At 39.1% G+C, this 16,211-nt stretch overlaps 1 protein-coding gene across 7 annotated transcripts in view; it reads right to left on the bottom strand.

Moving 5' to 3' along the window:
* The window catches only part of DNMT3A (DNA methyltransferase 3 alpha), a 119,353-nt gene that overhangs the window by 51,143 nt on the left and 51,999 nt on the right, over nucleotides 1-16,211 (bottom strand). For 5 of the 7 annotated variants that reach the window (XM_083360585.1, XM_083360588.1, XM_083360589.1 and 2 more), the window contains exons 5-7: nucleotides 11,638-11,684; nucleotides 7,475-7,621; nucleotides 123-155 (exon numbers count right to left, since the gene is read on the bottom strand). In XM_083360585.1, coding sequence (XP_083216711.1) covers nucleotides 123-155; nucleotides 7,475-7,621; nucleotides 11,638-11,684 — 227 coding nt within the window. The remainder of the gene's footprint in view (nucleotides 1-122; nucleotides 156-7,474; nucleotides 7,622-11,637; nucleotides 11,685-16,211) is intronic. The other 2 variants (XM_083360587.1, XM_083360591.1) reach the window with 1 other exon arrangement.

Below are 16,211 nucleotides of genomic sequence, written 5' to 3'. Positions count from 1 at the left end.
ATGGGAGGATGTGAATGCATGTCCGCGTGTGCACATCCACACGCCTAGCACACAAGCCTGGTATGAAGGCCACATGAGAGACAAGCCGCCTCCCCCCAAAACCCCAAAGGTGTGCCACGAACCTTGTCAAGCTGAGCTGCCGCTGGGTTATCAGTCTGTGGGAGAAAGGTAAAGGAGAGGAGGGAGTTAGCACACACAACCACAGCAATCAGCACCTCAGATGCCATCCGCCACCTGCCCCAGGTGCAACAGGGCAAACCTGATGGGCTACCAAAAGGCAAAGCTTTATGGTGCCACTTGTTCTGCTTGAGAAGGAAACCCTAATCCATCTCCTTTGCTTCCAGATGATGGGTGACAGGATTATAATGCAACTCACTCATGGCTCTTCAGTTATATGCTGTTTGTCCATCACACTAGATGTGAGGTGTTTGCACTGGATGGAGCTGTTTGAAGATCAGCATATAACTATTCTGCTAAGTGTCATTGTATTTCTGCTTTTAATCATTGCTGAAACATTTTCTCGTCTGATTTTTTAAATAAAGGTATACTGTAGAGAATAACACTGTTATGATAACTGTTTAAAAATATCAACTCTCCCATGTTTTCCTTTTTTCAACAATTTTAAAAAAAGCTGAACTGTAGTCATGTTACAGAACTATTAACACCATAATACAAATGTTAACATTATAATTATGTTGGTATGTCCTGTATCTCCTCAAATTTTCTCTAAAGAAAAGGTAACATTAGACTGCAATGTTACATCTGTAATGTTTATATTTCAGCATTAATAGTGTGCTAATATATTCACACAGTAATGCTAATTTTTAAAACCTAATCTTTCTAGAATTTGACTATGATTAAAAGGGATTTCTGGATATTTTTTTAAACTGAAAATTATAGAATTATACTGCTATTGTACTAATGCTCTCATTCACAAAAAATTACCCAGGAAATAATTAAAAGATTAATTAAAAGAATAGGGCCATCAAGTAGGGTAGCACCCCTTTTATAATAAATATGCGAGGCTGGATTTTTCTAATTTGTCACTGCCTGTACCAAATCCCCTTAAAGAGTACAAAAGGCAAATCAGTACACTAAAACACCTACACCTACAAAGATTACGTTCCATTTGCTTTTAACTGAAAGAACGCAAGCTTTTCTAAAATTCAAGAAAACACAGAAGAATTATGAGGAAAAGATAGAATGAGAGTAACAGGATAATGGCACCATGCTGATCTCTCCTAAATTCAACCCAAATAAGTATGCAAGATCTCTAAGCCTAACTATTGCCCTCTCAATGGAAGCAGTTCCACATTTTGCTCTTGCTATGTGACTCAGATGATCTCAGAAGACCAGGCCATCAGATCAGAAAGCAGCTTGAATTTATCTTGCAGTCTTGTTTAAGGACTGATGATGTGACAGTTATTCATGGCTTATGAGCCGAGAGCTACAGCTCAAATTACTGTTAGTCTAAGAATGCACTTCCATCTCAATGTGCCCTGTGGCAAGACTATTATTTTGGAGCACAGCAATGTCTTCTGGAGGAGAGTCACTTTTGCTGACTGCTCCCTTAAATTAAAGATGTTCTGCAAAGGCTTATCAGAAAGTCAGTTAAATTTGTATTGGACAACAGCCTTGAACAGAGTTGCATTTTATTAAAAATATAACAGATGGACCTCTGGAAGGGTAGTAATACATTAAGAGTAAAAAAGAAATGAGAAAAAAATGGATATAGAGGAACAAGTATTTCGTGCTAATCTCAGAACAATCACTGTGATGCAAGTCTCAGAACAATTACTGAAGCACCATTTTTATCTGTGCTGGGTTACCCATCCTCTATCCTTTGTGGACACCATAGGCAATGATTTCTAGGAAGTCCCTCTCCCAATCTTTGTGTTTTCACAACAAGGCTTAACATGCTATCAACCTATGCACTTTAGGCTGCATGATCCAATGGCGTGCTTTCTTTGAGCGAATATTGAATTAAACAACTGGTTGACCCACACATTCTTCACTTCTTATGGCAGATATACATTAAGATCATTCCAGAAAGAAAAAACTCTATAAAGTTCCCATACATTATACATACTTTTCTATGAACCTTAATGCAAAATGCTGTCAGGATATTAATTTATGATATTTATTTATTTATTTATTTATGAACTGTGGTGACGCAGTGGTTAGAATGCAGTGTTGCAGGCTAATTCTGCTGACTGCCAGCAGCTTGATTCTGACCAGCTCAAGGTGGACTCAGCTTTTCATCCTTCTGAGGTTGGTCAAATGAGGACCCAGATTGTTGGGGGCAATATGCTAACTCGGTAAACCACTTAGTGGGCTGTAAAGCACTGTGAAGCGGTATACAAATCTAAGTGTTATTGCTATTTATTTGTTAAATTTATATATCACCCTTCTCGCAGTTGGAGGTGACTCCAATATCCAATAAGCTTGAGGAATGTACATTCCTCAAATGTACTATGTATATTCTTTGAAGAATAGGCACATTCTGCAGTCAATGCACAGAATCATCATAACATTCATTTTTAGTTTTGCTCCAAGGAGGGAAACTTTTGCTCATAGGCCCTACACTTCACTATATTCTCTCTTCTTCCCCCCGCCCCCCGCCAATCCTTTTAATCCAGCACACAAATATGACACTCTACTTTCCAACTGTTCAGGTTTCCCCTGATGAATAGCCTTGGGGTGAGGACCATGATTCCCATCTTCTGAACAAATAAGTAATGGGGGAAAGAATAGCTGCAGCAGCTTTATTTTTCTGTTGCTCATCCATTAAAAAAAATCTGACACTGGGGGTATGACTGGGGGTGGAAGTTAGCCCCTTTTTTGCACTGCTTCCCATAGCTTTCAAGCTTAGGGAAATATCTGTTCCTTTTCTTCTCCCTTCCACATCACTCAATAGAATGGCAGGGAACAGTAATCAGTGGGGGAGAACTGGGGGGGGGGCTTATAACTTTAGCTGAAATTTTTTCTGTCCCCACTGCTCAGCTGCTCCCTGTCCATTAACTGAGCAATGGAGGGGGAGATTAACCCTCTCCTTTCCCCTCACCTCTGCGTCTGTTCATTTTTTTTTCTTAAGTTTTATAGCAGTATGTGAAGAATGAAGGAGAGTAATTTTTAGCAGGATTGTGAGGAGAACATATATTCAAATTGCACAGAAACATTTACATTCCACAAAGCCTGTGGACAATGTAGAAACAATCTCCATGAGGCAGAATGACCAGTTATCTTATGCATTGTTTGACTGTAGGTGTGGGTGTGGGTGTTATTTTATGTATGTATGTATATATGTATAAAATATACACCCTGTATAATATACAAATATACTCAGGAACACACTTGATCAGAAAAACAGTCCAGTTTGGTACAGTGGTTAAGATGCTAGCCTAGAAACGGGAGACTGAGTTCTATTCTCACTTTAAGCATGAAAGAGGGCTGGGTGACACTTTGGGCCAGTCACATCCTCTCAGCCCAACCCACCTCACAGGGTTGTGCTTGTGGGCAACATGGGAGGAGGGAGGAGTATTAGGAATGTTCCCTGCCTTGAGTTACTTATAAAATAATAAAGATGGGATAAAAATCCAATAAATAAATAAAACCAAATAGGAAATTTGCTCTTAGAGTATGGTGAAGAAGAATCTAGCACATTGTTGGAGCAAGTTCAGAAAACAAACGGCCTGATGAATAAATCAAAGAATTTGGAAATATGGGCCCTGAGGGTTATAATGCCCAGTATGTTATTTCTAGTATGAAGCTCTAAACTTAGGACTCTCAGAAGGGCCAGAAGTAAGTTATGATTTTGCACAAGCAGTAGCTAGTGGTATTTTCTGGAACTGATCAAGTGCTGGAAAGGAAGACAGATATGCAAAAGCAAAAAAACCATGTCTGGATATCAGCATTTAGCTAAAAACGAATCTCAAGCCTCAATATTTTAATCTGTGGGACCAAGTTTTCATGGATGAAAAAAACTCATCATATGTTTAGCCTGGAAATCAGGAAAGCCTTGAAGGACAAGAGTCTGGACCAGCTCCTGCAAAAAAAAATATCCAAATACCACATGCTATTTCTGAAAGATGCAAGACAGTTAGTTTAGTGAGAGCTTTTAAAAGTGCAGCTTAGATTCAAAGAACATTTCCTGTTCATCCCAACGCATCACCTAATTTTGTCCTACCTCTGCACAACCATTAATAATTCAGCTGGGAACTCATAAATGTACAGGATAAGAAGAAGCTTCTCTATAAGCCATCATCGGTTTACAGCAATTTGATGTTTTTACATCAAGTGGCTTCTGCTGGCAGCATGGAGGACTGATTCACTTAAGTAATTTCATGTTTAAGTTTTACAAGCAATGGAAAGGTTTTCTGGTTAGTCTCCTTGAAGTGTTACAGTGAAACCAAGAGTTTAACGGAACACACAGAGAGATACGAAACTATGGCTTCCCAGCATACCAGAATCCTTTGGAATGTCAAATAACTGAGTCTCATAAATTAGTAATGTGCTCATTCATTATGAAGGCTCAAGTTCATTTCTCCCCAGACAGCATGTTTCTGAAAATTAGAAGTTGAAGGATTCTTTGACGTAGACCATATGTCATGGCCCTTGCCCTCATTCTACCTCTGCAGCAAAAATAAAAGTGACTAAAATTGAGATGGAGATACGTATACAATATGGATTCATACATTTCACATATTCTCTAGTTTGTGTCTCTCAGCGATAACCACCTGCTTTATTAGCTAAACTCTCCAGACAAAAGGATGCCTGGAAAGACCACTCCTTTCTTGTGATACTGGAGGGCTGCTGCCAAAGCAGATAAAAGTTTAACTAGGTGGACTACTGGTTTTGCTCAAAATAAAACAGGCTTAATATACCACAATTCTAATCTGTACTTGAAAACCAGTCTCCACACATCCATCATAATCAGAAAAGGTGTAATAAGAGGGTTTTTTTTCAACATTTGGTGAGGAATTACAGGTGACTGTCTAATTCACAAGCGGCTGTTTTGGAAAATGGCAGATCTTCTTGCCTTCTAAAGAGAAGTTCTTCATACTGATGAGAGTACTTCCCTCTGGACCCCTCCTAAGAAGATTACAAAGCTCTTTTCAAAAGTTATTTGTCTCTCTTGCAAAGCAACTCTTGAGAAATAAGCTGCAGCTGTTTTAGAGAAGAATGAGGTTATATGGCATCAGAATATTACTTTCTGTACAACTACCAGGGGATCAGCCGAGAAAAGGATCTTATCAGCAGCAAACAGGGTTGGCAAGCAAATGGGTGGAAAAACAAGAATGTCACCAGTTTTTCAGGAGGCCTCCAACCTGATTCTAACTAAAAAACTAAAAATAAAAGCCCCAGCAAACTTCAGAAATCCATCTCTTCCAACCTGGCAATGACAAAACCTGGACTGAGAATTGCTTATAGTATATACCAAATTGGTTTAAATTAAGCTGTGAATTTTTTTAAAAAACCATAGGATTTAGTGTTATTTTTCTCATAAGTTGACACAAGCATCCAAAGAAAAGTGGGAGCAAATCCATGCAACAACTGAAGGAAATGGACATGACAACTGAGAGAGAAGACCGCAACCCCAGTTTAGAGCCTAAGTTGGAATCTAAGGATGCTGTCTAAAAGTACCCCTCACTACCCTTCCTTGAACAGAAACTGCTAATGAAATTCAGGCATCTCAGACATTTCATTTTAGCCTATTTTCAACTGTTTATATGTACAATGAACAGCAAGTTTGGACTAGTGCTTAAGGAACTAGGCTAGAAACTGGGAACCTGTGAATTCTAGTGCCACCTGAGGCATGATGTCAACTTTAGGCCAGTCATTCTGTCTCAATCCTAGGAAGAAGACAATGGCAAGCCATTTCCAAAAACCTGATCCAGACAACTGCATGGATTTATTCATGCAGATTGACTGACTTGAAAGCGCACACAGACATACACAAAAAATACAATTAAATGAAGCACAATGAAATCTAAGCCAAAATTTAAAATTAGGGAAAAGGCACCAAAGCTGGGACAACATGCATCAGAAAATTGAATTACAGGCAAGCCTGCTTGCCCCCTTTTGTTTACAAGATACCAATTCAGTTTCCTACTAGATAACATCCAACCCTTTAGCTTTAATGTTACCATTCCTGACAATTGCAGGAGAGGCTAGACCAGTTTGGTGTATATATTTATTTGGGCACATACATGGTTGGCTTAGCTATTAGGTCAGGACCACAAACAAGCATAGAAGGGGAACAGACACTCTACAGAATGGTAGTACATGAGAACAGAGGATCTGTGACTCATCAGGATAACTTGCAGAGTAGGTAAGGACAGTTGGCTTCCAGAAAAAAAAAACCTGGAAGAACTTTCCACCAAGCCACCTAGCCCATCACGCTACATCATCAAAACCCACCCACTCACAAATCTACCTATTCACCTATTCTACAATAATTATCCTCATTTACATGAAAGCAAGTTACCTGGTAAGAATGTGGACCAAGAACTTTTCAGAGTTCTGCTTTATGCCAGATTTCTCCAGAAACTCCTTATGCTCCCCTGGCATATTAAAGTATCCCTTTACACTGTAGAATCATAACTACATTTTGTAAAAACTAATGTTAGGCAGATACTAGGACCCTCCTAAGACTTTTCCCTCTATAGTCAACTTAGCCCTCCCTACATCCTTGGCAGCCATGCACACTACCACCTCTTTATAAATGACATCTCTCACATTCCAATTATCTTTTCGGTAAATGCTGAAGGGAATTCCTACCCCAGAGCCAGCCTTATTGCACAAAATGGCTTCCCACTTTATTGCCCCAATCTGAGGGAAATCACTCACAATTCTAGCAGTTTTCCTATGCCTCAAACACAACCCTTCACTGTACTATATGCATAGAGTCATATTATTGTTGCTTTCCACAACAGTGTTGCTTCATAGGTTGGTCTCCTTTAAACCACCACCATGGCTTTCCCCACAGAAATAAATAAGCTGTAATATGAGGAATAAAAAGAAATATATATATTCATACAAACTTGGAAATTCCCTATCAAGGGAAGAGGATAACTATCTTATCTCATTCAGCTGACCCAGCCATTTCGCTCACCAAGCCACACAATGAGGAAGCAACTGTCTACAAGTCTTAAATCTCTCAAGTTTGATGCATAATCCTGTCTCACCCAGTTAGTAGCCATTTGTTATACAGATTTGTTTATCTTCCATAGAGAATCCTGGAACTATTCAGAAAAGAACCTTGGGCATTCTCAAACCATCCACAGGTCAATATCAAGTCCTTATGTAGATCTAACTCTCCTAATTGTGTATTTTAACATTAGAAATAAATACATATCCATCAGCATGAAACAGCAATCATTTCTCAAGAGGAGATTATGAGGAAAAATTAAAAATTGGCATTTGGAGGTTTTCCTTCATAGCTAAGGACATTTATACCGATGCGCTTCCTCACCTCCCTCTTCCACCTGGCCAGCCACTCATCCCGCTTCCTCTTGCTGATGTAGTAGGGGTCTCCAGCTTGAAAGGTCAGACGCTGCACTGGCCTCGGGCGAAGGATGGACTCACAACCCAGTCCTCCACGCAGACGGCCACGAGATCCCTAACAGGAGGAGGGAAATATAAAGAATGGCTACTTCAAAGCTAGCTTGGACATGTATGTAGAAAAAATATATTTTCGGTAATTAAGAAAGCTGCACCTATTTTGCTTCTGCTGGTCATGAGGAATGATCATACTGAACCTTGAAGATACAGCTTTGAGGAAAGTCCTGGTTTGTTTACTACTTGCCTAGTATTGTTTACAGCTTCCAAACTTCTCTAAACAGTCCAAAGAACCAATAATTAATTTTACTAAGCCAAAATGAAAGCTAAGATTCTCATACTCATTTCACAGTTTCTGGATTTCCAGTTCAGGGTGTGCGATCCAAGGGCACAAATAAATCAAGTCTTAACTGGATTCATGTCGTATAATAAAGAATAGCTATGGTAATGGTGTCCATCAAGGACAAAAAAATCTTACCTATTTTTAGTTGTGTTTACACAATGAACTAGAGGGTTAGTTTGTGGTTTTGTGAGTTGTAAAAACATGAGTTGTATTATATTCATTGAACCAAATTGTTGTGTGTATCGAAAATGTTATTTCTTTAATCACATAGAGTTACATGAACATAGCAGCTATGGTTTACTAGTCCTGATTTAGGATTTAGTGTGTTGTATAAATGCAAACATTTTAGGCAATCCTTTCTTAGACTCTCTTCAAATTTCAAATGTGATTGATAATTACAGTGTACCTCAGAGCACTGAATGGAAGACTAGATTTCTAATTAATTTAGTCTTATAACCTCATCCAACCTTCTTCTGCCCGACATTTCCAAATAAATACAGAAGCAACCTTTAGTGGGCACCCAGATTGTTGGGGGCAATTAAGCTGACTTTGTAATAATGCCGCTTGGGGTGTGTGTGAAAGCCCTAATAAGCAGGCATATACATAGAATGAAGGCTACTGCTAAGCTTGTAAGCCGCCCTGAGTCTTCGGAGAAGGGCGGGATATAAATGGAATTAAAATAAAAATAAAAAAAATAAAAGCTGGATATTTCAGCAGCAGGAGAAGCAAATGGAGCATCTGCACAAATCATGTTTTAGTTGGAAAATGCCAAATTCTCTGAAGAAATTGAGACTAGAAGAAATGGTTCTACAGAAGCACATTTTTTACTGGCCTGTCTGGAGCAGACACTTCACAATAATCCTTTTCTACCATTTTCAGGAGCAGATTTTCAAGTTTAAGTTGATTTTGTTGAAGAATTGATTACAGGTAGTCCTCAAATTACAATCATTTGCTAAGCGATGGTTCAAAGTTACAATGGCAGTGAAAAAAATGATTTACAATTGACCCTTGCACTTAATGACTATTGCCATACCCCCGTGTTCAATATTCAGGCACCTGGCAACTGGCATCCTGGGGTAATATGATTGCTATTTGTGACCTTCCCAGCTGGCTTCCAACAAGCAAAGTCAGTGGAGGAAACTGGATTCACTTAATGGCTGCTTGTTTCACTTAACTATGGCAAAAAAGGAAGTAAAATTGGGGGCAGCTCACTTAACTGCCTTATTTAGCAATAGAAATTCTGATCCCAAGTTGAAGACTATCTGTGCTGTTTATGTGGTGAAAGTACTGAATGAATGGGATAACACCACAGCCTCCACAAGTTCTGTTAAAAAGGCAATCGCTACCTTTGTGCAAGGTGAGGTTTTGTTGATATTTAAGCTCTAAAAGGTTGCCAATACTCAGAAAATGGGTTAATTCAGTAACCAGGTTAAATAGACTACTTGATTGAATCTGTGATTGTGGTTACTTTAGGGGTCATTCTTTTCTATAAATTTGAAGATTGGTGCATTGTGTGAATACAGCCAATGAATAACATAAACAGGTAGTCCTCGACTTATAATCATAATTAAGCCCACAATTTCAGCCACAAGTCATCACAGTCGTAAAGCAAGTCACCACATGCATGACCAGACCCAATTTTACAACCTTTTTTATGGTGCTTGTTAAGTGAATCCATTGTTTGTTGTGGGGTAGTGTTTGCTGGAAACTGGAAGTGAACATGGTTTCTGACAAAAAATATTGCAGTAAAGGGACCACAGAATGCTTCAAACAGTTGTAAATGCTGGCCAATTTCCAAGTGCCCAAAATGTGGTCACTTTGGGAAGAGCAGACATCAAAACTTCAAATCTGGGTCATTAGTAGCTTTTTTAGTGTCTGGAGTAACTTCAGTTGCTAAGCCACCAGTCATAAATCAAGGACTACCTGTATGCTATTTTTTTAAAGGGATGCAGAGCTTATAGGCTATTGGAGAAGGAACTCTGTGAGATGCTAAGTCTGGTTAGTTGCCTATCAAATAACAGAGCAAGATGGGAAAAGAGACAGATCTTATTTTGCTTTGATGCACGATGCCATAAGTCAGGGGTGTCAAACTCAATTTCATTGAGGGCCGCATCAGCATTGCAGTTGCCTTCAAGGGGCCGGGTGGGTATGGCCAGGGTGGGCGTGGCCTACTGGGTGGGCATGACTAGAGTGCATATGGCCTACTGGGTGGGCGTGGCCAGCTCTACATCGTTCCCATCAAGGGTGCCTATGGGGGCCTGGGCAGGAGTGGGACAGATCTGAGGGTCTCTGGCAGAAGGAGGGTCTCTGGGCCAGGGCCAAGGCAGTGGGGGCCGTTCCCTCACTGTTTCCAGGATGGCTTTGCGGGCCGCATGAAACCACTTCGTGGGCCGGATCCGGCCCCCGGGCCTTGTGTTTGACATGTCTGCCATAAGTGATATGACATATTTTACCACAGCTGATCTATAGTCCATTTATGCTTGCAGTGCCATTTCCTGAAGCCCAGGTTCATGATTTCTTCTAGACTAAGTGAACAAACATTGTTCACGTGGAACAAGCAAGTGGTTGTGTTTATACAGTTTATTTGGTTAAACGTGATTAATTGTGGGGTGGCTTATCACATTGTGCAAATCCAGCCCATTTGGTTAATAGAAGAATACTTCCAGATGTGTGTTTTTTTCAGGTTTTAAACTTTCAGGTTTAACTTTTCAGATTGGTAAATTTTCTGGAAAGTTCTGAAATGCCTCCAAGCTTGATCCAGGCTGTTTTCACTACAAATCTATTCTTCTCTTCCTATATGCACAATAACAGAAAATGAACAGAATAAAATAGCAACAGAGCAGCAAGAACTGATTGTTCCATGCTGCTTTTTTTTTGTTTTTTTATTCTCTTCTACAATCTACAAATTTTGGGGAAAAAGCAATTAAAACAGAAGTTTCAGGTTATGGAACTTATACAAATCTATTAGTACTTCACAAATATACAGTTTGTTTATAAATGTTATAGCCACCCAATTCTGATGGCCTTTTGCATATGTTATGACATCCTTGGATCAAAAGGGGACTCATCCTTCCCTAAACCAGGGCTCTTTGTCTGTTTGCAAGGGCTCATTTGCTGTGCAAACCCAGAAAATGGGAGAACACAGAAAGCAGGTTAAGCATTCTGTAAGAATGCAGTCTTTGAATTGTTCTCAGCAGCTGCCAGCATCCCTTCTCTTTCAAAGTCAAAGAGAACATTCTGGAAGTATTACAAAGACATTCTATTTGCCAAAGGAAGGGTGAGGCTTTCATGTTTATCTATCCTTGGATACTGACAGGATTCAAAACTATTCTTGCTTCACTGTTGCACAGCACAAACTCAGGAGTGAGGATGCCTATAAATATGAGCAAATCCTGAACCCTGCCCATTTGGCCATCTTTATATCCCCCTAAAACCACAGCAATGACTTGGAGCACAACAAATGGTTTAGCTTTCAACAAACAATGTTTTACAAGACCCAGCTAACTTACCTGCCTTCACTGAATTAAGAAAGCAACTGGGACCAGCACACTACACTGGGGTCACTATGCGATCTATATCCACTAAGGGCAGACATAGTTAAAGAATGCTGATTTTTATAACTATTGCATAAACGTGCAATTCAACTTCTGAATTATTTTCCCATAGAATAACTGCTGCCTTTGGAATAGAAGTAACATTATCCTCAACCCATGAAATTCCCATACAATACTTGCCTCCATTTTTAGTGAGTTGTAGTGGTTTTCTTCCTTGTCTTCTTTGCCTAAAAAAACAAAGAGAGGTTAGAATTAGTATGGGGCCTTACAAAAAGCCAAACATATGGTTTCTGTTGGGATCAAATGTACTTGGAGCACTTTACCTCCAACATAGGGTGTCTTGGTCATATCAAATGATAGATAATATGGGACTACCTGCATATTAAACTCCTTTGAGCATCAGAGGTACTGTTTTCCCAATTATCGGAGTAGAATGGAGTAGAGTAGAAAATAGTAACACAGAGTTTCAGAGTTAACACTGAAATACAATACAAGTACTTTAGTCTACACAACCATTCCTTTTGGCCAAGATTCTTATATCACATATACTCAAAACATCCATTTAGCAAAGACTCTCAGTAACATGCACTAAAATGTTTCTTCTTGAAAATTCAACTTTTATTAGTACTTATTATTAGATTTATATCCCATCTTTATTTCTTTACCACTCAATGTGATGTACCTAATGCTTCTACCTCTTAGAATCTAAGCAACTAGTAGGCAAAGTCAATCAGTCAGCTTTCAAGTTAAAGAAACAACTAGAATTCCCAGCTGACAAGGTCCTAGTCCAGCACCTTAACTACTACATCAAGCTGGCTCTCTTATGGAAAATGTGATGATGATTTGCACCTTGAACACTCTAATTGTCAGTTTCTGTTTCTCTGGCATAGATAGTCTGGGGCAGGGGTAGGCAACCTCGGCTCTTTTATGACTCATGGACTTCAACTCCCAGAATTCCTGAGCCAGCCAGCTGGCTCAGGAATTCTGGAAGTTGAAGTCCATGAGTCATAAAAGAGCCGAGGTTGCCTACCCCTGGTCTGGGGTAATGTAAGATGGTGGCCAGCTAGTGTGAAACAGAGCCAAGCTCAGTTCCTACCCCGTTTAAAAATGTTACTGTAAGAATAGTTTATATGATCACAGCAAGGAAGAAACAGGGCCTTCTGAGCTTTTGGGGCTTTGAGAACAGCCTTGTTTTGTATGCTGAGCCTATCCTGCATGTTAGTTAGTGAGCCTTAAGTACTGTGCATACCGGTAATATAATATTCCAGGAAAAATATAATGTTTCTTCATACTTGCAGAAATATAAATTGTTATTGAAACAATTAAGGATACTATGACGGGGGAAATACCAGATGATTGTGTATTATTATTTGAGGTATAGAATCTGGAGATATATACAATTATAGATTTCTAATATTTGGTAATTAAAGGTTACTTAGCCTGGGATGTACGAGAAAAAGAAAATTAGGGGTAGTATTACTCTCCCCGGTCTTGTTTAATGTTGTTGTTTTTGTTTTTTGATGTATAGGATATTTTGGTGTTTTTTTATTTGACGCACTTTTCAGTACTTTGTAATAATGTTCTTGTTGTTTTTATTTAAAACTTGTTTAATAAAGTACGGTATATATTTTTTTAAAAAATTTTTTTTAAAAAAAGAAACAATTAAGGATACTATGGAAAGCAAACTGTGCAAGACAATTAAGAAAACATTTTCCATTCTTGTCTAGAGGGTACAGGATGCTAAGCTCAGGGCTTTTTTTCTCATAGAACGCTCAGAACGGAGTTCCGGCACCTTTTTTGGATGGAACCTTGTAGGGTAGGCAAGGCGGGTTGTATGACATGTGTGAGTTCCGGCACCTTTTTCTTATACAAAAAAAGCACTGGCTAAGCTAGATTCGTATTTTTGGAATTAGAAGGATATTGATCGTTCTTTTGTATATATACTGTTTTCCTTTGTCCTTCCACCTCTCCACTCTCCTCTTCCTGGAAAATCCTGGAAAACTACGTAGGATGCTGTTTCAGTAGCTATGCTCCTGCTCTGGAATGTCCTCCCCAGAAGACATTCCCACTTGACTGTCTTCAGCTTCAGTGAAGATTCTCTGTCCCACAAGTTTTCAAATCTTTTTTGTTTTGTTTTGAAATCTATCCTTGTTCTTTTTATATTTTTCCAGGTTGTGAGCCTTCATTCTGCAGTAGTATTATAAAGAATTCAATACAGGTTTTATTGTATTACATTATGGGTACAATGTAATTTACAATTTTAGTCATTGGGCAATAAAGTCAATGTAGTCTTCTTAAAGTCAAGGCTGAATCCTAATGATTTCACAATTTCCTTGGCAACAATATGGCAGGGGACCACCATTGCTGTCTTTTGGGGGTTTCTTTTACTGTATACTTTAGCCTCCAACTGTGATACCTTGAGGTTCTCCTATCCAAGTACTAGAGGTCCAAACCTATTTAATTTCTCAGCCCAAAAAAGATAATCTGGGTTCCACCATCTGATGAGACTTGTTGGGTAGTATACAGATTAGAAAAGAAAGAAAATAGTAGTAATAAAGTTGCAATAGATCACAACAAGATACAAACAGGCAGCTAAAACTATAAAACAAAAACCTTGTAGGGCATTTTGAAAAACCACCAGGTGGGCAGAAGGAAAAGAGAAAAACAAAGGTCAATCAATGATGTGATAAGAAACTGTAAGAGTAGCTGCCAGAAGAGATCATCCCACAACAGGCTGTTATAGCAGGTGTAACTTTGAATGGTTGCTAAATGAAAGTTTGTGATCTGATGACCCTCTGTAGAGCCACTACCTATGTCAGCTAAAAATGAGGGGAGCTAAAGTCTGAGAAGTACTTGGTTAAGGAAGGGAGCTAAGTTTCCTGTCATTTCCTTTACAAATCGCTGAAACATCCCAAATCCTCCTAAACCAACTCATTCTGTTGAAGAAACTACTAATCATGAATAACAGAAGCATCCAGATCCCACCTTTTCTGACTTTGATGCCTTCATCTCTCTCTTTGCTCTGGCACCAGTCAAAAGGATTTTGCACTGCAATGGTTAGAATGCAGTATTGCAGGATAGCTCTGCCATAGTTCAATTCAGACCAGTTCAAGATTGACTCAAGTCTTCCATCCTTCCGAGATTAGTAAAATGAGGAGCCAGATTATTGGGGGCAATATGCCGACTCTGTAAACCTCTTAGAGAGGGCTATAAAGCACTATGTAGTGGTATACAAGTCTTAAGTGCTATTGCTATTTTTAAGTCATGGAACCATCTGACCCTTAAGGAGAGGCCCTGCTGCAGGATGCACAATCCGTAAAGATGCACCTCTCCCAACAAAATATTCATTGTCAATTGATGTTAGGGTTCATTTTAGTAATCTTCGTACTTTACAATTTTAAAATCCTTTAGCTTTTTTAACTTTGTAAATTTAACAGAATGCTTGCTGTGCAAAAAGATAAGGTGTAACTTGACTAAACAAATGAAGTGAGTAAAAGGCTGACAATGTTCATTCTAAAGAGCTGAAGAGCTAGGAAACACAGCTCCCTTCACTTGCTGGGGAGCCTCTTAGAAGACTTGGAGAAATACAGGTGAGCACTCAGGAAAAGCCCAGCAGGCAAATCAGGTCTGAGGCCTGTGCAAGCTGGCAAATACGATCTAACACGGGGAGGGGAAGAGGAAAGAGCCCCATTCTGTCTCCTTTGTCCTGTGATGAGTCGGCTCAGCCTCTTCTGTTCACCTCTTGCTATGACATCTCTTGCTGTTCACCTCTTGCTTATATCTTTTTCTTATGAGAACTCACCTCCTTGCAGGCTTACGTCAAAGTACCACAGTATCCAATGTACTATTTTGGCTATGGGGAGAAGGGACAGAATGGAAAGCAGACTTGAGGGGCCTCAGAAAGGGAGGAAAAAGCCATGCATCAGAACAAAACACGTAGCTTATTCAAAGATGCATAAAACATGCAGGTGGAAAGAGGGGGGGATGGTGATGACTTAATAGTCCGTTCCAACTCTTATTAGCTAGGGATCGATATTGAATCTGGATAGAAATTAGTGATGTCCACCAGATGTGAATTACTTAAAGAGTTCAGAATCAGGTACACTTTTGCATTCCTCTGCTATGGGGCTACACTTTATTTTTAATTGACACACCTCAACGTTAGCATTTTAACTGGGAATTGTGATGAGTTCCCGTTCCTCTTTTTAATGTTTTAAATAAAGAGTTTGTTGGATTTTTGAATTATTACATCTTCATTTTAAATACTATTTTATTTTATTTACTATTTTAAGATGTCTCACTTTTGAAGTAATGCAAAAGCTACTTTAATCAATAAAACTGCACTATAACCACAACTTTGGCATGTCTACCCCCTCTGGGCCAGCAAGCTCCACAAAGAGAATCTCACTTTATTCAGATCAGGCCAGACAACATTGCAGCAAGAGTTTAGAGTTTCTGGAAACTAAGCAATGCAGCCAAGCCAAGCATTGCTGAGATGACATATAAGCAGCCAATAAGCCAATTGGCAAAATGCCTTCACCAAACTCTACGGTCCTGGCTTTATTTATTTTTTCCCTATGTCTAAAATATTTGAGTGTATAAAAGACTGTTGTTCACCTTTCCTATTTTTAAAACTAGATTTTAGGTTATTTTTGTCTTATTGAAATACAATACATTTGCTGCCCTTGGTCATCTTTAGCCTGCCATGTCTTTAAATATCTTAAGAGCATCAACATTTCACAACTTTTTTTTTT

The sequence above is a fragment of the Vipera ursinii genome (assembly GCF_947247035.1).
Source record: "Vipera ursinii genome assembly, chromosome: 1".
NCBI classification, from domain to species: Eukaryota; Metazoa; Chordata; class Lepidosauria; order Squamata; family Viperidae; genus Vipera; species Vipera ursinii.
This window is presented reverse-complemented; position numbering and strand designations above follow the sequence as displayed.